Source organism: Nestor notabilis, unplaced genomic scaffold (genome assembly GCF_000696875.1).
Source record: "Nestor notabilis isolate BGI_N333 unplaced genomic scaffold, ASM69687v1 scaffold12449, whole genome shotgun sequence".
NCBI lineage: Eukaryota > Metazoa > Chordata > Aves > Psittaciformes > Psittacidae > Nestor > Nestor notabilis.
In genome coordinates this window covers 12,728-40,646 of record NW_009944144.1, presented here as the reverse complement: position 1 = coordinate 40,646, position 27,919 = coordinate 12,728, and the positions used below count along the sequence as shown (strand labels likewise).

The 27,919-nt window shown below is 41.1% G+C and overlaps 1 protein-coding gene across 1 annotated transcript in view; it reads left to right on the top strand.

Annotated features, from left to right (window-relative positions):
* Nucleotides 1-8,222: 8,222 nt before the first annotated feature.
* Nucleotides 8,223-27,919, top strand: part of TRIM2 (tripartite motif containing 2) — a gene marked incomplete at its 3' end in the record, with an annotated part of 28,012 nt that continues 8,315 nt past the window's right edge. The window contains 6 exon segments of the mRNA XM_010022289.1: nucleotides 8,223-8,543; nucleotides 13,080-13,261; nucleotides 15,339-15,576; nucleotides 20,979-21,130; nucleotides 21,791-21,971; nucleotides 25,069-25,792. Of these exon segments, the coding sequence (XP_010020591.1) occupies nucleotides 13,128-13,261; nucleotides 15,339-15,576; nucleotides 20,979-21,130; nucleotides 21,791-21,971; nucleotides 25,069-25,792 (1,429 nt within the window).

The following is a 27,919-nucleotide window of genomic DNA, read 5'->3' as shown; positions in this document are numbered from 1 at the left end:
GAGATAGTGCAGACTCTGTATGTCCTGTTTGTAACAGATTTTCTGCCAGGATTTCTCAATTACTTCTAACAGCAACGCCCAGAGCTGGTTTCTTTACATACACCTCAAATGGGTTTTATCATTTACTCATATAACCTGCATCAGTAACAACATGGTACATCTTGTTGCAGTCATCACAAGGACTACTTCTAAAATGTCAGCTCTTTTATCTGCTCATTGAGTTTGCAAAGGGAAGAGAATTCTGCGATCTGCTCCTGTTCTCTGACTGCAAAAGATTGAGGCTATATAAGCTACTATCTTGCACCTCTTTCTTTACAAAAATAGTTCTTATCCAAATTAATGGCTAGCTATGAAAACTTATTTGATAGTCTAGAAAGGCACTCAGTGTCACTGATACGGTTAAATGGTAATAGCTGATTCACATGAGGTGTTAAGCCATGGGCTACCTATGCTTGCACAGGGTTTGTGTTCTGTGTAGCTGGTGCCAATCACAGTGGGATTCTGGCATTTTGAATGTATTTCCAGGTGCTATCACAATCTGAATGATAATGTGGCTGATTAAAGTCAATATTGTTCCTAGCTGTCCTGATGCCAGTGTTTTTTCCAAGTGCTTTTTTATTTAAAAAGGTAGCTACATTCACATGGTTCTAGTTTTCTAGACTGCCTCCTGATTTGATTTTCATGTACTTAAAAATGTCTTTGTTTTCCTGTAAAGTAAAATGGATGCGTTTTTATATAGAAATGAATGTACTGTGTATCCCAGTTCAGCTTGGGAGAGTCTTAAAATTGTGTCATGTAAGTGGTTCTACTTGCGCCCTCTTTCAATAGCTGCTGCTCTGTAAGTTGTGATGTCAGTTAAAAAGACGGATATTCTTGCAGGCAGTTATGTATGAGGGTCTTCTGAGAATGTAATTTTTGCAGAAGCCTGACCTATATCAGTCCTGGCCATTTGCTTACAAATAGCCTGGCAATGCCCCTTGAGCATCTAGCCTGAACCTGCCTTGTGTGATGAGAACCTGGAAGAGATGTCTAACAGAAAGCTTAGGAGAGTTATTTTTGGAGATGAAGGATAAAGGTGGACACCTTTTACTACTGCTGCTCCTTCCAGCTTGTGTCAGGTATAAAACCTTGTGCCTCAAGGAAAAAGCTTGAGGAAAACCTGGTCTGAGCCAGAGCAGCTGCTTGGTAGGCCCTGAGAGAGGGTCACTAGGACTGTCTGCCTGCTTAGGGGTACGGTGGCTTTGCAGTCAATAGCCACATCTTACTGTGACTGAAGTGAAACTCCGCAGTGGAAACGCATACTGGGAACTGATGCATTTTGCAGATAAGGCACGAGATACAGGGAATGCTTTGTCTGTGCTGTAGAAAGGTTTCGGCTTTTTCCCGTAAAGAGAAGTTCTTTAAATAGGAGTGCTGGCATGCAATCAGCAAACGGTTGTCCTTGCTAAGGGCTGGAAAGACGTGTTTACTGGGTGAAGTTCGACCTTAGGGTGTTTCCAAGTTTTGAACTGTTGGACCCGACTCCTGCTAAGTCAAATGGAGTGGCCCTGTGAGTGTGGAAGAGGAGGACAGGGCATTGCAGCCAGCGCGCTTGGGATCTGTGTGCTTGGAGCACCCTGCGGGAGCTGTAGGTGGCTTTTTGTTACTATTGTTTGGTCAGTTCAGCTCCTGTGCCTACAGGCATTGTTAAAATCCACGGAGCTTCTTTTGCCAAGGTTGTTCTGACATTGCTTCTCTCTATTGCTGGTGCTGCCAGACTACCTGCTGGATGCAGCTATGTGTTTACCTACTAGCTGTGAAAGTTCAGTGTTGCATTTTTGCCAACATAAAGAGCCTGCCTGGGTAAACCTCTGCCTGCAACTTTATGCTTGAGCAAGATTTTCGCTGAACCCAAGGACAATATAAATATTTAGACATACTGCTGTTTTTTTAAAGACGTATCAGTTCACAAGAAGACTTAGCAGACAGAAGGTAACATTGCTGCTGGGCTCTGGGCAAGAAAATGAGGTGGGTACTGTACACAAGCCAAGGTAAATATGGAGGTGCAGCAACCAGTATTTCATCTTTTAAACAATGGAAGTGCTGCAGAGGATGTGAGCCCGCTCACAGGCTAGAGCAGGGCTCTTCCTTCTGCCTCCTTCTTAATCCCTCTCCCAAGACTTTTTTTTCAGCAGAAACCTTACCTGCTCAGGCACCCTACCTGCTCTGCACTGAGCACTAGGAGGACATGAGTTCCTTTGCCTTCTGCCTCATAGTTTGCTTCTTTAATGCTTGTATTCCGTCTGCTGTTTCTTGCTGTGAAACACCTAGTTTTTCCTCCCAGTTTATTTTCCATACACTGTATCTGCTGGGCAGTGGGGTTTTGAAGGCTGCAAGAAAAGAATTCTGAAGGGCTGGCAGTCTCTTTAAATTTAAAGTTAATTTTGTGAAGAAGTTACATGGCATGTAGCGATTGCTCGGTGCTGCCTTCTGCCTTGCTGGCTCTAACTTTGTACTAGTTCAACAAAATCCTACTGTGATAAATGGAAATAGAAGCAGAGGAATTTAAATTTGCAGTGATCAACAGAGAATATATGGCTAAGCTCCAGTACCCAATGTATATCACCTCTCCTAAAGGGAGAGTTACAGAATTGTAAGATCAAGCGGAGATGCAGTGTGGGGCAGATCCAGAGGTGACTGACTGGGGGGGATGATCTCTGAGCAGTTCAGCTTTTACCACACAGCTCAATCCCAAAAGCACTGAGCATTTGTTACTTGCCTTTATTTTTCTTGCCATTGCTGAGCAACTCTGAAGAAAATGCCTAGAGCATTTTAAAACATACCTTATATCTGACAGTATGTAGGAAAGGCCAGAGACATCTTTCCAAATAGATTCCTGCTCAGTCCCCTGCTTTCTGTCTGTACTGTCTGTTATCCTGTGCCTGGAGGGGTTAACAGTGATTAGTATCAAGTCTCCATGGAGCAATTTCATTTCAAGTAGCATTTCAGAGCAGATGTTTATGGAAGCAGCAGTGCTTTGATGTGCAGTTTTAATTATTTGTCAGTTCAGCTTGGCTTTATTTGAGCCCGTGTACGTACAAAGGCTGAACAGAGACCCGTCAGTGTTAACAAAATAGGTAGGCCTAGGGAGTCAAAAATGTACAGTTGTAAGGGTGATGTTAACAGCACTCCGTAGTTAACCAGGGTAGGGGGCTTTTCACTATAGGTGCTCTGACTCACTGCTTTGGATGGCAAGTGTACAATTTTAGATCCTACTAGTTAGGCTTGTACAACATCTAGCCCCTGAAATAACTGCTTGGACCTACAGCACTGCAGATATTTTAATAGCTCACCTGAGAATATGTCATTTTATTAAACATGGAAAGGGCCCTAAATGACAGCTCTGAGGCTGTCATTTAACCTGATATGTGATGGTTTAATCCTGTCATTTCCTTTGGCATGCCCTTTCCCCCTCACTTCCTACCCCTTCTCTCTGAAACCTCATTTGTGACAATGTTGTCCGTTTAGTTGGGGAATTCATGGGCTTCCACTGCAAGCACTCAAATTGTCCTTGCACATACAGTAAATCCAGCGTGCTCCGAGTGTGACGGAATTTATTGTGCAAGGTCCTGACCCAAGATGAGGTCCTGAAACCCTCTGACAGACAATCTTGAAGTAGGTATCATATCTCAGTTGAGTGATGAACGTGTGACCACACGAGCTCTAACCTGCCAGTCTCATCCCTTGGTGTGTGTAGGGCAGCCACCAGCAGGTCCTCTCTATGTCCAAGGACTGGACAGCTAGGAGGGGACGGAAGCAGGACTATTGCACCACCGAAGGGTGGTGGAGAAAGGATTCTGTGGAGGCAGACAGAAGTTGTGGGAATGGGGAGAGAGAAGAAAAGGGGGCATTAGATTCCACTCTTAACCCTTTTCTCCTCTGCAGGAATATAAAGCATTAGTATGTTTATGTCTTAAGAGGCCCACCCCTGTATTTCAGGTGTTCAAGCTTTGCTTACACACTGAGAAAAGGAAAGAGGAAAAAGCAACAAAGCATTAAGTATGTAAAACTATTAAGCAAGGCTTTCATTTACAGCAATGGCTTCTTTTCTTGTTATTCCTGTGCCTTTAGCAGTTGAAAGCTTTTAAAAGAAACCTTGTTCGTGACATCAAAATCTGACTGGTACTGAGGGTGAGCCCATTGCCGTGCAGAAGAAATGCCAGAATGCAGTCACTAGAGGTTCTTTCTGGTGTCCATAGTGCCTGGCCCTGCAACCACAATGGCAAATACCCAAAAAGGAAAGAGTAACATGGAGGGGAGAAAAGCAGTTGGTGCTGCCTGACCTCCAACATCAGTGCTGGATACAGGCAGGGAATGCAGTCACTGCAGCCAAGCTTGGGCTAGCTGAGCCAGGAGGCCAGGCTGTCCCAGCCTCACTGCAGTTGTGCTAGAAAAGCTGTAACCTTGGCAAGATAAACTAGGCGTAAGCAGACGGTAGAAGGAAATAGAATAAGGTGGCAAAGGCATAGAAGGATGGGTGCTGGCGGGGCTGGGAAGGTCTACAGCAGCCCAGCATTATATCCCAGGCAAATCTCTCAAGTTCTTTGCCTCCCAGGCTATGTATGACAAGCCATGTGTTGGGTCACTGGCTTCAGGGAAGAGCATCTGCTGATGGGATAGGGATTGTGGCTCCAGGCTGTGGCTGGTGGGGAGGAACCAGGACCTAGCAGAGTTCCTTTTGGGGCGGACGTGCCCTCTAGCTACAGACCCACAATGGGAGGAAGCTGTGGCTCTTCCTAGGCCATGTGAGCTACAGCCTGGGCTATTGGGAGACTGTGGAGCTGGGGCTGGAAGCAGCTCTTGCTCTGCAGAAGCTGCTGAGTCTGCATGGGTAAAGAAAGGTAAGGGCACCTCCACTGCTGCTGTCTCATGAGGATGACTAAGGCCCCTTGATTCCTGATGTAGGCATAGTCCCACAATGACAGTTTGGTGTTTTCAACTCAGCTGCTTTCCTGGTGCCAGGGGCAAATTAAAGCCATTGGAACTGGGTGATGACTGTAACAGCCCATCCTCTTTTATATATATGTTCCCAAACTAGCCCTCATTCCCAGCATGTCAGCTTTGGGTAATTGATTTCTGGTCTATCACACCTCTTATTTTCCAGTCAGTCTTAATTGCCAGGACTTTATTAGCTGGCCATTTAATCTGGGTTAACCCAGTATTATTTTTTTCTGCTGACCTTACAATCTCTTTCTGACAGACTGAGTTAAACTACTCTCCCTTTGGTCAATTTGTAGTACAGGCTTCAGTGCAGACCATTAATTTTAACTGGCATATTTGGATGACTTATTTAATGTTAGGGAAGGATATAACAATATCTACCTATGGTCTGTAAATTAGCTGCATGTTTTTTGGTAACTTCTAATTCATGGGCTTCCTAAGAATATGAACTGAGCTTGTGTTTGGAACAGAGAAAAGAATAATTTTTTCAAAGCCCATGACATTTACAGGGCCTAGATCACTCTTCCATGACACTATAAAGATGGCATGTACTGTTTTCTTCTCCTGAACTTAATTCACAAATCAACAGTGATGCAGATAAATCATAGAATGGTTAGGGTTGAAAAGGACCTTAAGATCATCTAGTTCCAAACTGACTGCCGTGGGCAGGGACACCTCACAGCAACAACGGTGAGTGCAGCAAATTTCTGAGGGAAAGTAGCCTGTTCTTTTTAAAACAAAAAAAGACAAAAAAACCAAACACAAAACCAAAACTAAGCACATTACAACAACCCCCACTCTCATCTCCCAGTTCAGATGAAATACACATACAATAAACCCAGGCTGGTAATAACTGCTATGGGGGTAAAGTGCACAACTGTTCACTGAGCTACAAACCCATTTCCTCTTCACTAAGGAGAAGAAAACCACATATCAACATTCAACTTGTACGAATAAAAATCACAAGGGAAATTCTAAGACTTTTGTCTTGTTTTCCTTGCACAGTAGCACATTTTTGTTTTGTTGGAGAAGCAGGACTGTTTGCAGACTATCAGCTCCTTGTCAGCAGGCAGTTTCTCAGAGTTAATTATAAGAGAACTGCACTTTGAAGCAATCTCTCATTTGGAGGTGTAGATCTCTGTGAGAGCGGCTGCAGCTGTGCTTCCTCCGGTCTCCTTTGGCCATGAGGTATGTTATGGGATCGGTTCTGATTTGAGGGGTATGCAGTCCTTACTACTGACTGTAAATGGAAATAGTAATTTGAGCAGTACTCCTCATTCTGTTTTAGTGTATGTAAGTTTGATGCTTGAAATGAGCAAGGAAAGTGAGCAGCTAAGTCTTGTCTGTATGCTTCAGTCTGACAGTTTTCACCTCAGTTCTGGGGGGAGCTACTTCTAAATTTTCTTTCTTGATTTTTGTTTCACGGCTGTTATTGTTCCAGTGGTGGAAACAAAAGGACTTGGATCTCCCTGTGGGAGTGAATACGTTGCTTGCTCTTTGCAATGGGAGTTCCCTAAACAGTTTAAAAAGAAAACACCCCCCCAACACCACCAAATCCCACCCCTCCAAAAATGTGCCTGAAATCTCTGGCCTTCTTTTTAAACTGTGAACCCTGCTGTGCAGATGCCTGCTTCTTCTGACCTGCTGAATGTTGGAGCTAAAATGAAACGTACTTTGTTCTCTCTCTTTGACGCAGTTAGCACATGTTGAGGGAATCAGAGGAGCAGTATTTTGGCACAAGCACCCAAAATCCTAACACACGCACACACGCTGCCTGATGTTTCATTTCAGGTTAGAAACTGGATTACAACATGCTTTCACCCTGTGGGCATTACCCAGGGAAACCAGGCTGGATCTGCCTGATGCATAAAATAGATCTGGTAAATGATTGCCAAGTGAAAAGTAAATGATGTATGGGGAATCTGTATTTTTAACAGAAATTGAGATTACTTTTCAGCCATGCTAAATGATTATTAATACTACTTACCTCATCGGTGCAATAAATGAATAAATTAATTCTATTCTGGATACTGTGCTTGAAAAGCTTAGGGCAACATTTTAAACTTCTGAAATAACAATATCTGTCCTAATTAAGTCAGAGTAGCACAGACAGTGTTTAAACCCCACATTTTTTATTCTTGATGCAAATGGACCTTTGTGTCCTTTTATTTGTGGGTAGCTTTGTTAGCTTCAGTTAGCTGAAATACTTGCATATGATTTGCTTTTTCAAAAGAAAAGATACACTGTATTTAGAGATGCAAATACTACCTAGTCTGCAAAAACCACCAGCTGTTTTACTGGAAGACAAAGCTAATTCTGTGTTGCTTTACTTCAGTAGTGTCTGCGTATTCAGAAGCATCTTTTTAACAACCTTCTCTGCATAGCTGAAAAATACCAAACACTGAATTTCTTTTGGTAATTGCCTGGTTAGATCTGAATTGATCTGTGATTTTACATTTTTTTTAAACAATTAAACAGATTAACTAAGAGAATACACCTTCGTATTAATGTTTGTACAACAGTTGAACAGACTGGTAGCTCTGATTCTCAGGTTCCTTGAATATGAGTTTACTAATTGCTGCCTTAAGTATTTGACTTGAGTCTGCGTCAGGTCAAATACACAGCTCTGTAGCAGAAGAAACTGCTGCTGGTTCGTGTGTCAGTAGCACAGCTTTCTGAAGAGGTTCTTTGCTTCTTCTTTAAATATCTGGCGAGACAAAGAGCGCTTGTGGGGGTCTTTTGTAGCTGCTGGAAGTTGGAGCAGGGAAGAATTATGTCCTGAGAAATACTCTGAATCCCGGAAAAATCAAGGCGGAATCGTTAAGTGTTAAACTTTGTCTCCTTTACAAACGAAAGTGCTTTCGTTTCATCCGTGGCGACTGTCCTGGTAATGGGCGTTACGTAACATTTACTCTCCCCTTCGGAGTTAAATCCTTCTTCCGATTCCCAAGTAATATTTGCATATGTATTTCTGAGCGGCATTGAGATGCCAGATGCACAGCGGTAGCCGTGCCTGCCTGCTAATCCTGTAATAACATTCTGGTGACCAAATTCAATGGCCCTGCGCGGAGCCTGGAAACAGCTGATTGCTGAGTAGGGAGGGAAAAAAATCACCCAGCGAATCTCGTCGCAGCTCTCTGCTGCATCCCTATCCCACAATCCCTTGCACCATTTGCTGCAGTCTTTCTACCCAGGCTGAGTGAGAAAAAGATGTGCTAAATAAAGATTGATTGGTTTGAATCCCGAAGGGGTCTCCCCCTTGTAAATGACCCGGGGAAAAAAAAATTCATGACGACTTCTCTGGGCCTCCTCTTATTCTTCCATTTTTCTTTCCACCTGTCCTCTCCGTGGAATGGAGCGTCATTCCGTAGAGCACAAAATCTGTCATGCATCTAATAATGACTGTGCTGTGGTAGGGATCCTGAGACAGTTTTACGCGTGAGGCTTGAGATATTGACAGATGATGGTTTGTTCGTTTGGATTACTGCGGAACTGCAGCTCCGTCCCTGCAAGGATTTTATCCTCAGCACTGCACTGATTAAGCTATTTTTCTACAAAGATGGGTAGGTCTAAATAACGCTCAAGTTCTCTCAGTGTTATTCCTGGTGGCTGCTGCTGCTGGGTTGCTCCTTCTGTTTCAGCCACCAATCGTTCATTATGCTTCTGCATGCTGTAAGAATGAAGAGAGTTGCTGTGTTTTAAACAGGGCACCCAGCTGATTGCAAGAGTGGGAGAGAAAGGAATGCAAATTTAGCTTATCAAACCTTTTACACAAGTGGACTGTGTGGTGGTTATGATTATTAATTTGCGTGGTGTGTTCTGTATCCGCTAATTTGGGAGCTGCTATTAGAATCTGTTCTTTATTCCTAAAGACTTTGGACACATGATATATCTGTTTTAAGGACTTTTAAACCCCAGCTCCCTCATTCCTTGGAGTAACAATATCGAGGTTTCCCCACCCTTTCTTACAGCTCTAGAGGCCTAACCGTTCCTTTGGAAACGTTGCCATTGGAAACCTATTCATTCATAATACATGAATAGACCCTCTAGGTTGTGAATACCATCCATAAGAAGAGGATGAACAAGCTGCAAGCAATTTGTTCTCCTCAGGCTGTACTTCCAGGCTAGTTGCAGCTCTGGCTGGGTGGAGTTCAGTGATAGCAGTGTATCAGCAACAGAGAATTCTGCACTTTTAGGAATAAATCCTGGAACTGAACACACAGTTTTAAGTTTTCCAATGTCTTTTTCTTGGCCGAGCCACAGAAACTAATAGAGAATTCAGTAACTGTTGAGAAATTCCAGACGTCATTTGAAGATACCTGTAGAAAGGGTGCACCTTCCTATTACATGGCTCTGTTTATCTGAAACAGCTCTTCTGGAACTGTTATTTGCTGTATCCTAATGCAGGTTTTTTTCCCCTTTCTAATGCTGTAAGAAGTTCTTTTCATATGGGTGGGGCCGCACCCTGACTTTGGTTCCTGAAGGCATGCATGCGTAACAAGCCAAGGCTTTCCACTAGCTTAGAGAGCCATTGTTTTCGCCTTTTTTTGCTGTATAGTATATTGTGAATGAAAATTGATGGTTGTATCTCCAGGCAGAAAGAAAAGTCCAATGATATTTCTGGGGTGGCTGCAAAGATAACAGTTTTTGAGCTTAAAAGGCGTAACAAAGGGTACATGTTTCAGAACCCTTTCCTGCACTTAATTCAGCACACATGAACTGGGTTTTGAGTGTGTGATTCTTATAGATAAATGGGTGGGGGTTTATGTCTTATTTGGTGCAATGTTTCATAGACCTTTGGCTTTGCATGTTTAAATTATGAAGTATTAACTATATAGAGAAGTGATTCTTAGACTTGTTTTCAAAGCTCATGCTTCAGCTGCTCTTTATTAGATTGTGAGGCAGGATGAACCTCTAAAAGAGCTGTGTCAGTTTCTGAGCTCAGAAGATGCTACTACAAAAAAGAATGTGGTGGGGTGTTTTTTTGTGAAACTAGTGTTACTCTGCAAAATCTCCCACTGCTAATGTATCTGAAACTTACACTGCTGTTTTGAGGAACTGCTGTGAATAGTGCCTTTGGTGAAATTCAAAAGCATCATCAAAAATCTCCAGCTTTTCCTCAAATACTCTTCTATTGTACAGTTGCTTTCATTGAGTCAGTGGGTAAAATTGTCCTCTCGTAGCAACAACACATTCATCAAAATTGCATCAAAGGCAGAGTTGGCTCAGGGAGGCTGCAGAATCCTGAAAATTCCATACTGAAAAAACTTTTTAATATGAACCACCTGTGTAAGACATTGTTCTAGCGGGTAGTGGTACAGCTTGAAATGTACTGGTGAAACTTTATTTCCAGGTGCGTGTTTTTAGCCTGATGTCTGTGAGCACAGGGGATAAATGACAGTCATGGCCTGCTGCATTCCAGACAAAACATCAGATGTTGAAAGCACTTATTTCTGAATTGTTAATGATTCCCTTCACTGACAAAGCTTAAAGTGTGAACATTTGAAAATCAAAGTGGCTGGCACGAGCCTTGTGTATGAAACCCTAAGATTCACCTGATTTTGCAATGAGTTGGGGGAATGTAAAAAGCTAAAATGAAGATCGGATTAAATGAATATGACATTTTCCAGGCAGCAGGAGTTGTCCTTGTGTAAACACTATTGGCTGGTGTAGCGGTACTTGATAGCAGAAAGATGAAATTACAGAAAATATCTGGTTGCTAGAGAATTTTCTTCTGTTAGATGACACGCAGCACTCTCTGCAGACCTGTTCTTTCATATAAGCAGAGGGTTTTTTTTCTCAATAGTCTGTGCTTAGTCTGTAGCAAAAAATTTACACTGTTCATAATGTACCAGTGTCCAGCTTGGAAACTGTGCTTTTGATAAGAAGTCCTCCTGCTTCTGATTATCTTCCTTGTTTTGTTGGGTCCCCACCCCTAACTTTTGGGGAGAGAAAATGGGAAGCAAACACAGCTGCACCAGTGGTGAAGTGGATTCTCTTTTGAAACACAGTTCCACATGTTATGCTGCCAAATGCATGAATACGTTGGTGCATATTTGATAGTCTGCTCTTTCTACTCTGTTTTGCGAAGGCTAGATAACTTTATTTCCACTGCTCGTAAAGCCATTTTTAACTCAAGCTTTTTAAAAGTAACATGGGTTCCTAACTGATCTCCTAAGGTTTATTGTGTGTTATTTATGATGTTTAAATTGGTAAAATTAATTTGTGTTTATGTAATATTTGATTTTATCTGGCTATGGAGAAAGAAACAAAAAATGAAAGTGAAGCGAATGATCAATCCTGAAATCATGCATTTTTGGATCATGAACAAGCATGATATTTTGCAAATACTATAGCAATTTTTAACCTTGCAGATTCCCCCTTCTTGGAAAAGAAAGGAAACAAAAGGGCCTGCTGTAAGCGCTTTCCTTTGAATTAAATGTCAGTTACTGCTGTTGGGTATTCTTAACTGTGAATAACTTTATGCTGCTCTATTTGCTAGCACAGAGGTGATTCCTGAGGAACCTGTTATCAGGGAAGTCAGTACAGCCTAATCCATAGTCACTGATATTATCACAGTGAGGGTGGTGAGGCACTGGAATGGGTTGCCCAAGGAAATTGTGAATGCTCCAACCCTGGAGGTGTTCAAGGCCAGGCTGGACAGAGCCTTGGGCGACATAGTTTAGTGTGTGGTGTCCCTGCTCATGGCAGGAGGGCGGAACTAGATGATCTTAAGGTCCTTTCCAACCCTAACTATTCTATGATTCTAAATAGCCACTTGCTTAGTGTAGTAAGTAAGACATACCTGTATGGCAAAATACACAGCTCAGGAAGAACAGTATGAGTTCAACTCTGCCAGATTAGTGTGCCATGCATTCAATACGGGAAGAAGATCTAATGCAATGCTGCCAATAAAATGCTACAGGTCATGCAAACCATTGTGGAATTGAGTGACTTTTGAATGAGAATGATCAGCACCAAGGCAGAGGGCTCATTATTTCTGTCTTAGAGAGGCTGAGCTGCCCTCAAGCCAAATATCAAACTGTCTGAAGTGGATGGCTAAAAACTGGGGTAGAAAATGGCTAGGGAAGAAATTACCTCCTTAGGAGTGTACCAGCGGTGGAGCCCAGCTGGGCACTGCTCACACAGAAAAGGAGCCCCTGAATTCAGTGCTGCGACAGAGACACTGGCTCCAGCCCACTAGAAATGCTGATGGAGAGGAGTTCTTGCTGGGCCATCCTGACGGGGCCTCTTCTTGGCAGGTTTTCCTAAACTATTTTAGCAGGAAGTCTACTTTTCCCTGAGGTTGCTTCCTTCCTCTTCCTCTCCTGTCTTCTCTTTCCTCATATGAATTCTGTTGGCTAGAATCTGTACCTCCAGCTGAAAAGAAGCTAAGTTTTTCTCTCCCTGTGCCTTAGGTGTTCCAATCCTGCTGGCATTCCTTTAACCTCTTAATTTAATTCTGTCAGTCAGTAGACTTTTTTCTTACCCTTCTCTTTCATGCTTTATATGCCAGGGTTAATAAGAGTCTTAGAAACATGATTCTTACTACTCTTTCTTCCTAGAATGGCACTTTTCTTGCATTTATTATTTTGATGTGCTTCCTACATCCTTTACCCTACCTTTGCTGATTCTTAGCACCTATTAGTTGCCTCTTCTTTGCTCAGTTTCATCTATCATCAGGATTTTCACCTACCTCACCTACACAACTGATGCAGAAATTGAGCATTCCCTTTCCAGAGGCTGGCAGGTTCTGGAGGTTCTTTTTTGGGGGTTTTCTGGAGTCCCAACCTATCTTTGGCAACACCAGCACTGATAAGGGAAAAAGTTGTTAGGCAAACCATTTTCAAATGTCTGTGACGCAGCCATTTGGCTGCCTGGTGCAGTTCCAGTTGAATCATTTTGCCAGCGGTACTGTAGATGTAAGAAATCCTATCTTTGTTAGCACTGACTGAACCTACTAGCACAAGAACGTTTTTATCATGGGATTTCTTCAATGCATAAGGATGAAACATGAGTGAATTAGTTGTTGATTTTGTTATTTCATGGAGCTTATAAGCCATTTTTCTTCTTTTCTTCTTTTCCCCACCCCACTCCAGCAGTGTGCAGGGTAGAAGGGAACAGGACCCATATGTCAGTGGTCTAGGATGGCCAGTGAAGGCTCCAACATCCCAAGTCCTGTGGTCCGTCAGATTGACAAGCAGTTTCTGATTTGCAGCATATGCCTGGACCGTTACAAGAACCCCAAAGTGCTTCCCTGCCTGCACACTTTCTGTGAGAGGTAAGTCCTTTCCTCAAGCTGGTAACTAGGTTTTTGTGTCATGCAACAGGCACGTGGATGGAGACTTTTCTCTTTACTTGAAAAGGTCATCTCAAGGCATGATAAAGTCTGAGAATGCTGGAAAGTCGGGGATGTAGAAAAACACTGTTATTTGTGACAGGCAGGAAGAAGAGACAGCAGTGGAATATTTGGAATACATTCCCTTTGTGAAAGAGTAAATAAAAAGCAAATCCAATGAAACTAATGGATACAGTTACAACAATGTGAGAAGTGTTGGCATTCAGAATTTGGACTTCAATGGCCTCAAATTTATACTGATTAGTCTACAATTAGAAACAATAACAATCTTTCTTTGTTGATTTACTAAGCAGAGAATTAATTATCCCATCCTGTAATGTCCAAGGGTTAGACATGATATATACATTATTAATAACCTGTGATTAGATGTCTTCATTATTCTGAAGCTTGGTTGACTGAAGTGGAAAAGCTCTGAAAAGAGATGTGATAAAACAGAAACCTTGCACCTACTGTATTCAGCTAAATGAATTGAATATACATAGTGATAATATTAGTGCTATATTGTCCATCAAATGGTGGAGAAAATACAGCATCTGCAGAAAAGTTAGCTGAAAAAATGTTAGAGTTCTTTACCCAGTAATGGGATCCAACTCTTTGGATTATATATTGAATAGCATAAGAATTTTAATAAATGGTATTTTGTGTGAGTATTTAGTTTAGGAGATTTCCCCTTCCTAGAATTATGGTGTGCATGTTTAACTTTGCACAAGGTGCAGGAAAAACTGTGGATCTCTGAATGTGTCAGATGAACTGGTCTTTTGTAGAAGAATGGGAAACCCTGACTTTACTGAAGTCAGCAGTGAAACTCTCGCTGAAGTCAGTGAAGTCAGAATTTTCACCACCATGTCTTAAGTTTCTTGACTTCAGTTCACGTGTAAATCCTAAGGTCAGCTTCTGGTTTTCACTGTAATCCTCTTATGCTGATCTGATTATGGAGAGAGGCTGGAAGAACTCTTCCAGTGCACGCCTGATGTGCAAAGCTAAGCTCTCCTTTCATAGAGCCCTTACTGGGGTGTCAGGAGGAGAGCTGCCAAGGGAGGATGAGAAGTGGTGCAAGAAAAACCCTTGGAAGAGCAACGCGGCTGCGTGAGGTCACACTTTCTTGGTTGGCATCTCTTGAGGAATTTGGTGTAGCGCCGCTCCCATTAAGGACTGCATTCTGCAAAGCTTCCTGTGCTTATGGGACTATACTGAATTGCCAGTTGCAGTTGGATGTTGCATGCCCAGCAGCTGTTAACTTGATTTTCAAGGCCAAAAGTGGCACTAAATGTTACCTGGGCCAGTCTGCTGCATATTGTTGATCACAGAACTTTTGTGTCAGATTCATATTCTGTGAAATTTAGTTTTTCTAAAAAGCCCCCAAGAACCCTCCCCTCCCCCCCCAAATCAAACATAAATAAACAAAAATCTCCTCGAAAACTCCCCTTAACATAAACTGATAACCTAGGCTGTGCTTCTCTATGTAATGAAGACGGCTCTGTTGATTCTGGCTAACTGCTCAATGACTTTCCTAGTTGAAATAAATGGGAAAATTTCCATCGGTTTCACTGAGACCAGGTTTGAGCTCTGAAACACTAAACCCACAAATAAAATTTAATAAAGGAGATTCTATTGGAAAGACAAGGGTCGACCACTGGTTAGGCAGTTAAAGACACAGGCTCAAATACTTGATGTAGTAACTTCATGTCTGTCAAACTTCATCTGATAGTCTATCATTTTTACTATTCTGTGAACAGAATGCAGTAGATGTCTGGAAGCATGGATCCCCTCTGTACAAATATCTCAAAGGCAGGCACATAACTCTTAGAGTGATGCCAGCTTATAAACCTTTTATCATGTGGCAGAGGTAAAAGGTTTAAAAGAAAAAAAGAAACCACTTTTACTTCTAAAGCCTGGTGATGCACCTTTCCCTTTATAAGTTCTTCAACTGCAAGGATTTTTTTTTTCCTCTTTGATGATACTTTGCTTTTCTCTCCTCTTCCACCTCCCTTTCCCATAGGTGCTTACAGAATTACATTCCAGCCCATAGCTTAACCCTTTCTTGCCCCGTGTGCCGCCAGACCTCCATTCTGCCAGAGAAAGGGGTTTCTGCACTCCAGAACAACTTCTTTATCACTAACCTGATGGATGTCCTGCAACGAACGCCGGACAACAGCATTGAAGACTCCTCCATCTTGGAGACTGTCACCGCTGTTGCCGCGGGCAAACCACTCTCCTGTCCCAACCATGATGGAAACGTAAGTGAGATGAACTCCTGTGATGTGTACAGGTACTGTTATGTACTGACTGGTCTGGTTTGTCATAGGTATTTTGTTCAAAAAAGATAGGGGGGAACTGGAATCACACTAGTTCTTTGATTTTATATGCCAACAAAAGACAAGTGATTCTTACAATTAACTCAGATGCTTTTAGTGGAGCATTTTAAAGTAGTCAGGATATTATTTCATCTTACCAGTCATCTTGGATGATACTGTCTTTTAGCACATTTGGTAAAATGTCCTGCAAGTGCTGAACCTCATGCCTTTCCTATTTGTGATGGGTTTCCGTAGCTCTCGTGCTTGTAGAATCAACTATTATTGTGGGAACCTGTGTGCTTGTTTAGTCAGTATGTGGCAGGGACCTTACAAGCTTAACTGACCTGCACACTGGTGCAGTACTAAAAGCTATGTGAGCATATTAACATGGAGCCAAGTAGAAGGACTCAGGATGATTTCGGTCAGCACAGGCTAGAAACAGAGTTTCTGTTTACCTGCAGTGTTTTGTGCATCTCACATGTCAGTCCTTGGAGGATGCTTTCTTTTTTTCCTCCGCCTACTTTCTTCACCCAGCATCCCCCCCACATAGGCCCTCAAATCATATCACTGAATTAGTTGTCAAGCACCCCAGCTGAGTAAGTATTCCCGGATTATTACAAGAACAGCTCTAACACTGCTTTTTGAAAATGTTCAGTGTTAACCTGTGTGGCTTCATGGAAGGCATATGAACTCCTGACTTACAGCAAGGCCTATGCAAACGTGTAAGAAGACAACATTGCAAAGCTGAGTGATGCTGTGTTGTGAACTGAATGCTGTGCTTCTATGCAAGCCAAGAAATATGTATAGTATTTTAACACAACTTTCAGAGGACTTTTTTATTTGATACTCAGTTTAGGTATAGCAGTTTTATAGGAATAATTTAGCTGATAAGTAGTGATTACTCTTAGAGGAACAGCTAAGTTCCTTTACCTTTACTGACCTGCTGAAATTCGAGGGACTTGTCGAACTGATTTGCTGTACACTCAGATTAATGAATAACTGGTATAACTTTTTAAATGTGTGCTATACTTATGTGTGTGTAGTGGTTACTGATTAATACATTCCTAGTTTTCATTTGCATTTTATTGGCTCTCCTTAAAATGAATCATAGTTCTTTTCTGACACAGCAATCGTGAAAGGGGTCGCTTGATTGTGAAATGCAGAAAATGGTCACAATGAAGATGTTACATGGTTTGCATTTAACATTTTCAGCTGATCATTCTTCAGGTGTGCTTAATAAAAACTGGTTTGCCTACAATTAAAAATGACACCTTATACCACTCTGAGAACTCCTTTCTAGGGAAAGGTGTTTTTGTAAGTCCTCCAAACCCAATGTCTTGCCTTGAAACACAGTATGCCCTTTAGGATGCTGAGTAGTGTGTGACAGGAGTATCTTCTTGCTTCAGTAAGTACCTGGGAGGGTTGGGGACAGTCTGAAGGTGACTCCAGTTTAAAGCTTTGTGGAGCTAGGAAATTAAAAGCTAAAGTTCACACGTTGGTCCTTGTGATGGGAGGAGCTTTGGGGATAACTGTTTGAGGCTGGTTAAAGCAAAGATAAGCTTTGGGGAGAACTGCCTGAGGCTGGTCAGGAGTGTCTGGCTGAAGGGCAGAGTGTGCAGGGCAAGGTGCTGGGCACCTTAGGCCTCACCAAGGAAATAAATAGGTTTCTGCTGGCTTCATGCATACACAGCACGAGGGCACTGTGTGGCAAGTGCCTGGCTGCTGGCAGCTTTGTTGGGGGCTTTAGAGAGTGAGAGAGGATTGAGGTGGTAGCTGAAGCAGAACGTCTTCACAGAACCAGCAGTCATTCTGCTCTCCATTAGTTTTTATGTTTTGCTTGGTAGACCCATTGTGGTTTTACTATCAAGGGTAAAAATTTGCATCAAGTGTATTTCATTTAAATATTACCAGATTTTCTTTGCATTAGCTTGGGAGTAAGTTTCTGTTTAAATAAGTTTTATCAGTCTTTCCAGCCATGCTGGATTTAAGCCTCTCTGATTAAAATCAAATAGAAAATGATGCACAGATACTTTCTCAATGGCATTCCTCTCCGCTTGTTACTTAGCCTTCATCAGGCCATGTAGATACTTTCCCTTCCAGTTGGTCTCTTATTCCCACCACTCATTTTTTCCATATGTGTATGTATCCTATTCCTTCTGCTCACAACCTCTCATCCTCTGTTGTGGCATCTTTGTTGTGTGCATTCTTACAAAAAATGAAACTTAGCTTGTATCTTAACACAAGAGACTGTTTCCTGCACTTGAACTATTAACAAATGCTTCCTCATATGCACCCAATGTGAAGCACAAATATATGGTCTTGTTAAACTGGGGTAATAGGGCACATATATTATGAAACTTCTGAACCTAGCAGAAGATTCTTATCTTCTACCTACACGTTAAAATAAGGTTGGCTTTATCCTCAGCTGTTAAACACTGCAGCTGTTGTTGGATGGCTTGGAAACATTGACCTGCAGTCATTTAGGGGCAGGTACAACAGCTAGGACAGGGAAGGATGTAGAATTCTAGGTCCATTACTTCATAATATGTAATGAGTGGTGTAGCCTCTTTGCCATCACCCATCCTGGAAAGTCCATGCTTGGGCTTTATTTGAATTTGAAGTGAAAGCCAGCCCAGCATCTAAGATCCATGCTTTTACAGGTGCAGTGTATTTTCTGCCTATAGAGTGTAACAAGAGAGCATACCCCATATTAAATTAAATGCTTGTGACAGGAGAGAGTGCCTTATCTCTGACTAGCTTTTTCTTGGAAGATCACAGAATAGCTTGGCAATTTGACAGGTATAAGGTCTTGTCTAGAAAAACATTTCCTGAACTTGTGCAGGTGTTGCTTACTGCCTGTATGTTTCTCTTAGAAAAATAAAGTACCTATCCTTGATACTCTGATGAAGTGACTTTATAACATACCTTACAAAACCTCACTTTTTCTCCTTACCTCTGTACTTCCCACCATGGCTCTTACTCGTGTTATCTCATTGTGTAATATTCAGTGTGTCATTGAGGCTAAATAAAAGAATCAGAATGTCAGAGTTAGACTCTTAATGAGAATTAGAGCTAATAAACAGAGCTCATTGCTGGCACAATTTTGTTCTGCCTGTCACAAAATGTGATACCCATGTTGGGGATGGAAGGAAGAGAGGAAAAGCCAGTGAGACCTGTCCATCTGTAGCTGGAAATGAATCTCACCTGATTAAGAAATGCTACACAAAATCTTAGGAAATCAGCTTATCTAGGCACTTGAAGCCTGAATTGTATTAATATTAGGTTTTCTTTCTCCTTTAGCTATGGCACAATCTTCAGATTTTGATGTGAAATGAAAGCTGCTTCACTCAAAACATTGTAGTTTGACTGAGGCAAAGACAACTATTTCTATGCAGAAATTACATCTTTGTGGTTTTCACACTATTACCATCCTAGCTTATGTGATTGATTCTCTGGTGCTTTAATAAAAAGGAAGAAAGTTTATTTAGGCTAAACTTTAATATGCCAATGAGATGCTTTCTTTCCTATATATGTTGCTGCAAATATAATGATGCTTATTATGAGGTGCTCAATAGGAAACAGAAATATTAAATTATTCTAATCATTGTATCCAAAGATAAAAATATTTAATAAAGGCATATTAAAACATCTTGAACCTGCACATTAAATTATGAAGAGGCAGAAAGATGAACTTTTGATATTCAAAAGAAATTAAATTTTGACCATATAAGAAGACATATATATAAAAAAATAAAAAGAATTTCCTAATAAAATATATGAAATATTGTTCCTTTTGGTTGTTTCTGGCTGCAAATTTTTGAAGCCTTTGAAAAGAATTTAAGGCCTAACCTCTTTTAAACTCATTTCCTCTAGGCACTGTAAGACTGCATCACATCTTAGTGCCTACCAAAGTAACTGTCAGGCCTCAGAGGATGTACTAACGTGAAACTGCTAAATTCACAGTGACTAGAGTAGTGTTGATGGGGATGGTGGTTGTTTAGAAGGTCTGCTTTGTTTTATTCTGTTTTCCTGGCTGATGTAGTTGATCTTACACTGTTTATTTGGAGCAGCTTTTAAATTTTCTCTGAAGTGGCTTACACAAATGGCCAACAAATGTCTTAAACCCTCATTGCATGTGAATCCCGTATCTTGTGAATGGAGATAAGAGGGAAGAATGGGAATAAGACAAAAAGGAGCTTATCAAAGGAAAAACCCTATTAATGCTAATAGCCACATGCAAATCACAGTCTTATTTCACCCTCCTAATTCTCAAGATGTCTTGGAGTAGGCAGCTACTTTGCACGGTGCTGTTACAGGTTCCTCTGCTCACCTAAAACCAGCCATTTCTACACGACCATCTTGTTGTCAACCAACATCTCCAGCACAGCCATCTTTGTGTGAGAAGTCTGAGTGCCAGAAGCATCAGCCAAGGTTCTGATGCTATGCTGTGAATGCAAGAGAGCTGCCAATGTCTTGCCTTGAAGCATATACTATGAGCTTCCTTATATACTTACTAAGCCTAAAACGCTTTGTGCTTGAGGACTTCCTGGCTGTAATAGAAAGTCTCATGCCAAATTTGCATCTGTGCATTATTTCGGGCACAGCACTTTTCTGCTTCTTTTCCTTCATGAATATATTCAGAATTTTGGGTATTTATTACATGTAAAGATCTCTTTTTATCTCCAGACAGCGTCTTACTGGGTACATAACAGGCTGAAACAATCTTTTCCTCTTTCAAGTTTAGGTCAGCACTCTTATTATAATCTCAGATATGAGGTTTTGATGGTTTTAAGGGATTAGTAATTGGATATGGAGATTTTTCTCTGTAGGACACTGATTCATTTAGGGTGTTTCTCTCTAGCAAATAAACACGCTGTTTGGTGAGCTCCATCAAGGTCATGTCCCTTGGGTGGCCCTGTTATGAAAAACAGCCTAAGTCTGTACTTTCTTTGGCAGACAGTCTAGGGAGACTAAGGATTCAGTTAGTGAGGGGACTTGAATGCCCTCTTCTTTTGAGTTGTTTCATGGAGTAGTTGAGAGAGATAGCAAAACTTACTGGTACACAGTATAAAGATAATGTTAGGGCCTGCCTTGAAGTCCAGTATTCTGTTTCCCAGGCTGCTGTTCTGACACTTTCTGATAGAATGAAATGCATTTAAACCAGTATTTTGATATGAACATGTAAGAATAACAGCCATCTTTTAGGCAGTAAATTAGTGGTGGCTAAGAAAGGAGAAACTTGGTCTCAGAGCTTGGATAATAACATGAGTTCAAGACCCAGTAAGATGTCCTTTGAGTGATGTTACTGCTGCGGTGTTTAGATTTAGAGTTTTGCACTTTTCCAGGTGATGGAATTTTACTGCCAGTCTTGTGAGACTGCCATGTGCCGGGAGTGTACAGAAGGAGAACATGCAGAGCATCCCACAGTACCCCTCAAGGATGTGGTGGAACAACACAAGGCTTCTCTCCAAGTCCAGCTGGATGCTGTCAACAAAAGGTATGGAGACTCCACTGATTATTTTCTATTTTCAGTTCTACCACTGGCTTCCTGCATTGCCTTGGGCAGATGTGCCATAGACCTTTGCTTAGAATACAGAGATAGTGAGGCTAGCATAAGGAAAAAAAAACCCTTTGAGTGTGACGCACTGAAGGGTTAGAGAAGAGCTAAAGATTCCGATCTGTCCTTCACAAAACAGAAGTCAGTAGAAATTCAACTGCCCTCCAAATAAGGGGCATAAAATGTTAAGGAGAAAAGCACTACCCAGCCATGAATTTAATGATAAATAAATAGTACTGGATGCTTAAAAGGTTGGTACAAACACTACAGTGGCAGAAAGGCTAAAAAAAAGGAAAGTGGGGTAGATCTAGATATATCTTCCTGAGCAGATACATTTGCATAAAGGACAGAGGATACAAGGCCTCATTGTTAGAAATACTTAAAGTCTAATGGATTTCCACAAGGGAGGGCCCTGGCTTAGCCTTATTTTGTCAGACCAAAATCACTATGTGGTTATAAAAGGAATGAAGTTACTTCTGGGAAATGACCGAGTTTAGAGACAGCCTGCTGATGAGATGGTTCCATCAAAGATATCAGGGCCAGGGCCAATGTTTAATGACTTTTGAAAAAGCAATCTTTGTAATTTAATCCCTCCCTCAGGCTTCCAGAGATCGACTCAGCACTTCATTTTATATCTGAAATCATACACCAGTTAACCAACCAAAAGGCTAGCATTGTAGATGACATTCATTCCACTTTTGATGAAGTCCAGAACACTTTAAATGTGCGAAAGAGTTTGCTGCTTATGGAGCTGGAAGTGAATTATGGCCTTAAACATAAAGTAAGATGCATGTTTTGTTTCAATAAAAAGCTATTAATTTAATCAACCGTATTTTACAAATGATGCAGGACACCAGTTTGACCAATTGTGTCTGAGATCCTGGGGAGAACTTTGTTTTCCTGAAATCAAATGCTGCAGAGCCTTCCTTGTGGGTGTCCAGACTTATAAATGGAATTTGGCCCCTGTATGGGCAGATAGCCCTTTGTGCATGGTGTATGAGGATCTAAAATAGCCAACACAGTAAGTAGGCATCTGCTTAAAGCCAACATGCTTATGTATAGATGACAATAAGAGAACACCAAAGGAAAGTCTGAAATCCTTGGGCTGCAATCCTATGACTCCCCCCCCCGCCTTTCCCCCCATGAAGATATATGCCAACCAATTTCTTCTGAAGAACTGAGCTTACTGTTTTGCTTTAAAACACTGTTTTCCTTTCAAGTGCCTGCTAACTTATATCATGTTAGATGTCACTCATTGGAACACATAAAGATTGAAGGGACACCTCACTTTCTCGGGGGAATGCAGACAGCAGTAGATTTCAGAGTTGTATTCACTCTTTTACTTCCTATCTGGATGATTGAATCTTGTGCTTTCCTCCCCTGTATTGTAGATTAAGCTTCAAAGGAAGAGAACAGAAATCTGCGTTTCTGCAAAGAAGAGCCAGTATCCTGATGGGCAGGGGTTTTGCTGAGGACTAGTCAGTCTGAATCAGGCAAATGAAATAATTTAGTCCTTGTCTTCCTGGGCGTCATTTGTCTGTTTCATATAAAGGAAAGATCTCTTCCCACAAAGCCTTCAAAAGAAAGTAGCATCAACAACTGGAGTTTCAAGAGTGCCTGATAATATTAGTATCTTTGGGCATTCTCTGCAATTACTGAGCAGCTTGAGCATCTCCAGATGTCTGAAACTGAGGAATGCTGCATTCCTGGATCTGGAACAGGCTTGGTCATTAGGAAGGTATTGAACTGAGCCTGTGAATATGAAGGAATTCTAACATGTACACAAGATGCGTACTTTCAGGAACACACAGAATTGAGTCATCTTCAGAGCTAAGCAGGAGCTGAGGAGCTTTAAAATTCGGACTTAGATCTCAGGTTCATCTAAACGTATTCAAGATGTCACAAAAACTTATTTTCTTAGCAAGTAAATATACTTAGGGTGTGTACAAAGTTCACATAAGAGGGAATATGATGTTAAATTATCTTACTGTTTTTTAAAGGGATTTAAAATAGTTTGAAACCTATTTTGGGCATCAGAGAAGCAAATTTTTATAAAGCTTTAAAGCCGTAAAAGAGGCATCTCCCCTGTTTGTATAAAAAAAAATCTATAGGAATTGGATTTTACTTTTGAATGAATAGTAGTTCTGCAAAATAATTCAAACCCAAATATTCTGTTATTCTGATCACATACTTTACAAAAACATAAAAATGAAAGGGCTACACTTTACCAGAAGAAAGTTGGCGATTCAGTTGAGTTGTCCAATGGACTGAAAGAGGTTTCATGTAAGATACTCTAAAATGCATTTTAAATATTAACTACTGTAAGATTTAATATTTTCCATCTTTGTAATGAAAGAAAACTATTTTGAGAAAATAATAGGTTAAAATGTAGCTGCAAATTGTCTTCCTCCTCAGTTTATGGTTTTTTATGCCAAGCATATGGGGTTTTGTCATCCTAGGACATTATTAGCTATGCTATCTGTTTAACTACTTGTGTCCTTGAATAAACACAAAGCAGATTAGAAATGCCTTGTATTGAATCCTGAGAGTAGCCTAGAAAAACAACTAACTTGAAATTTCAGTGTAGTCTTGAAATTTGTTCATTCTGTTTTGCTTGCTAAAGATTTTGTGTTACCGCTTTCTCATCAGCCTGGATTTTCTCCAGTGGGTGAAAAGCAGACAGCTTTGTAAAATTCAGAAGAAAAATGCCCTTAGAATGTTGTGTCATTACATGTGTATTGAGGCACATTACATGTGTGAGAGGCACACGTTCTCTTGCTGTGTGTCTCAGCAAGAGAAGTCATAGCAATAAATAAACCCAGTCTCCAAATTTACATTAAAATCAATTGAAAAGTTTCAAAAATATTTACTTTACAGTGGTAGTCAACAAAATAAGTTCTCTGATGCACAGTAATGTCTGTGCCCTAGTTCTCCTTTGTGGGAAAAATATACCACATGTGTGACTGGGTACTTTGGTTTGGGGATTTCGTCAGAGAGTGTGGGGGATAGCTGGAATGTTTGGGTTTTCCTGACTCTCGTGAATTTCTCTGCTAGGTTGTTATAATTCAGGGATCCTTTTTCCAAATCATTGCAAAATTGGTTTTAAACAAAAAGTTAGCCTTGTTCCCAGCCCACACCTAACAATTTTGAGGTCAGTATTGTTTTAAGGGTTTTACACCGAGGGACAGAACTCAGCCTGTAATAAAAACTCTTTCTCAGTCTTAAATACAGAGTAGCTACTTGCTGCCCACCAAAATTTCAGACTACTCAACCCAACTTTTCCTAATATCCACAATCCATCCTTTACATTTTGCTTTCCTGTCTGCTGAAACTGGGGGATCAATTTACCCGCTTCTGACGGAGAGACTTCTTTCTTCACTTATCTAGACCAGGAATCACACTTTCCCTCAAGATGGCTGTACAGTGCCTTCTTGTCTGTCTCCACAGAGGAGTAACCCAAGGTTTCTCTGGGCTCTGAAGACATTTTCAGGAAGTTTCTTGCAGCTTCCCTTAGTAATGGGCCTGTGACTCCAAAGTATCTCTACCCCTGTGCATGCAGCTCAATTCCCAGTGATTATCTCATTAACTATGACTATGGAGAGTTAGATGGAGCAGGTGGGGCACAACCTAGTGTGACAGTGGATCTACGAAGCCTCGAAAACACAAAACAGGGCATATTTTTTGTATTGCAGCATGATATTCCAAGAACACGTAGGGGATCAGCATGGTACTTTTTCTAAAATGAAACTTTAAAATAAACTCTAAAATAAACCCTATAAATTGGGTTTCTACAAAGGCCTTCAGATATAAAGCATGCTACATCTTGCTGGGCAGTCCTTGTAACATAATGCTAATCTGGTGTCTGGTAATGTACACAGGTCCTCCAGACACAGCTGGACTCCTTACTTGAAGGACAAGAAAGCATTAAAAGTTGCAGCAACTTTACAGCCCAAGCCCTCAACCACGGCACTGAAACTGAAGTTCTGCTGGTGAAGAAGCAAATGAGCGACAAGCTGAATGAGCTGGCTGAGCGGGACTTCCCGTTGCAGCCCCGTGAAAACGACCAGTTGGACTTCATAGTGGAAACAGAAGGCCTGAAGAAGTCCATTCACAACCTGGGCACTATTTTAACCACCAATGCTGTTGCCTCTGAAACAGTTGCCACAGGTGAGGGACTGAGGCAGACAGTGATCGGACAGCCCATGTCTGTTACCATCACAACCAAGGACAAAGATGGGGAGCTCTGTAAATCTGGGAATGCTTACCTCACTGCTGAACTGAGCACGCCTGATGGGAGTGTCGCAGATGGAGAGATACTTGACAATAAAAACGGCACTTACGAATTTTTGTATACTGTTCAGAAAGAAGGGGACTTCACTTTGTCACTGAGACTTTATGATCAACATATCAAGGGCAGCCCGTTCAAACTTAAAGTGGTCAGATCAGCAGATGTGTCCCCTACTACTGAAGGGGTTAAGAGGCGTGTTAAATCTCCTGGCAGTGGTCATGTGAAGCAGAAAGCTGTGAAGAGACCTGCAAGCATGTACAGCACTGGCAAAAGAAAAGAGAATCCCATTGAAGATGATTTGATCTTCAGAGTAGGTATGTGACTTGTCTGCTACCTATTGACAGACCTAAAATAGTTCAGGGAAACTGGATGAAAAAAAATCTAGAAGTTAAAGTATTTTAAGGCTAAAGCTGTAAGTAGAGAAACCTGATAATGTCTTTAGGCCTCTTGAATTTTGCTCATACATAAATTTTAAAAGCACATCCTTCACCAATTCTGTTTGCAGCAATTATTTAATTGGAAATTGGGTTGAAAAATGCGTACATCTGATTTGGGATAAAATATTTTACCACCTCTTCTGTACTCTATCAGGCATCATAAAATGAAAATATAAGTAAGATCGATGCTTCAGATTAGATTAAATTACTTCTTTAAAAAGTTGCATGGCAAGAAAGGAAGTAGGAGGATTCCTTCTCTAAAACTGTTGCCCTAGAGGTTAATCTAATTCATTCACCTGGAACTCTAAATGATAAATTCTGGGGTCACATATAGTTAATTCATCACGTCAGCATAGGTCAAAATTATGGTTTCATTTATTTTCTTTTTTTTCCCCAGTATCTAAATATATTTGGTTCTTTATATATTGTAATGTTGTCTGTGGGCTTCTAATGTTCGGTAAAAATATAACATCTTGGTGTCATTTACAGGGATTTTCTTTCAGGTCTTTTGATATATACTTATTTTAAGCTACGTAATAATTCATCATTTTAAAAGCCTGTACCATGGGCTGCTGTATTTATATAATATCTGCTTATACAGTTTAAAAATACTTTTCACTTTGCAAAATGTGAAAAGAAATAAAATGTTTTCTAAAAAAAAAAGGCAAATTAATTCTTAATATGTACAATTCAGGATTTCAGCAGTATGTGTTACCAAATTTGGCAATCGGTTGGTAAGGTGGCCTCCCACTTTGTAGCAGAGAATCAATGGTAGTTAATCCTTGAGGATTTTTTAATAATTCTATTGAAAATTCATCTGGGCACCATTTGTCAGTTGGATAACCCTGTCCATCTGATTTCTCATCTGTCGGTATTCCTAATAGATTCCTTGCTTTGATAGAGAGTACATACAATAACATAATGGTTTTCTATCAGAAAATGTATTCAGGAAGCATGATTTGCTTGCTGAATAGGACAGTGCAATGTAAGCTTTGGCTAAAACCACTCATAAAATTACCAGCTTTCCTGGATGGACGGTGCATTTCCTAGTAAGATAAATTTAAAATCACAGAACGGTTTGGGCTGGAATGGACCTCAAAGCTCATCCAGTTCCAACCCCCCTGCCATGGGGAGGGATGCCTTCCATGAGACCAGGTTGCTCAAAGCCCCATCCAACCTGGCCTTAAACACTGCCAGGAATGGGGCAGCCACAACTTCTCTGGGCAACCTGTTCCAGGGTCTCGCCACCCTCATAGTGAAGAACTTCTTCCTAATATCACTGCTCGTACTAGTAAGAGAGGCAGAGGGTATGTATAAATGTAGCCTAGATATTTCTGGGGCCCTGTTTTGAGACAGGGTTGAACAGAATAGTTAAGGTTAATGTCTGAACCCCCTCTAATCTCTTCTGGAACAATTGTGATATGTTGTATGCTAGACAGAGCTGGAGGGACAGATACAGGCAGAGTCTGTGGGTCTGTAGCAGGTAGGAGCAGGATAGCAAAGCCTGCACAGGTACACTGTGCCTATGAGTAACAGAAGAGCGCTGTCTGACACCTTCACTGAATACCAAGCCCTCTTGTTTACATATATTATGCAGTAATTTGTCCCAGTGTGGAAATCGTAGATCTAAATACTTTAAAAGAAAAAAAGAAAAAGCAAGTTATATCCTGAAGTTATTTTAAGACTGTTAATGTTCTTATTTAAAGCTTTTGGTATGGGTTAAAGTGATTTCAGCTTGTAATTTCTGCTTCTGTATCCCTTGCTTCTAGTGAGCAGTTTCTAGCCTGACTACCAATAGCGGTATGGCTCTGCTTTGGGTTTTGTTGTTGGTTGTCTTTGTTGGATTTTGGTTTTGTTTAACTACTCTCTCCAACACACCATAAACTCTGGAAGTCTTAAATGTTTTCCAAAAAGCGCAGTGCCCCTTCTTTGTGTTTTGATGCAGTCATGACCATGTGCTTTATTGTGGAGTTCTGCCTCCTCCCCCTCTTCACCACTCTACCC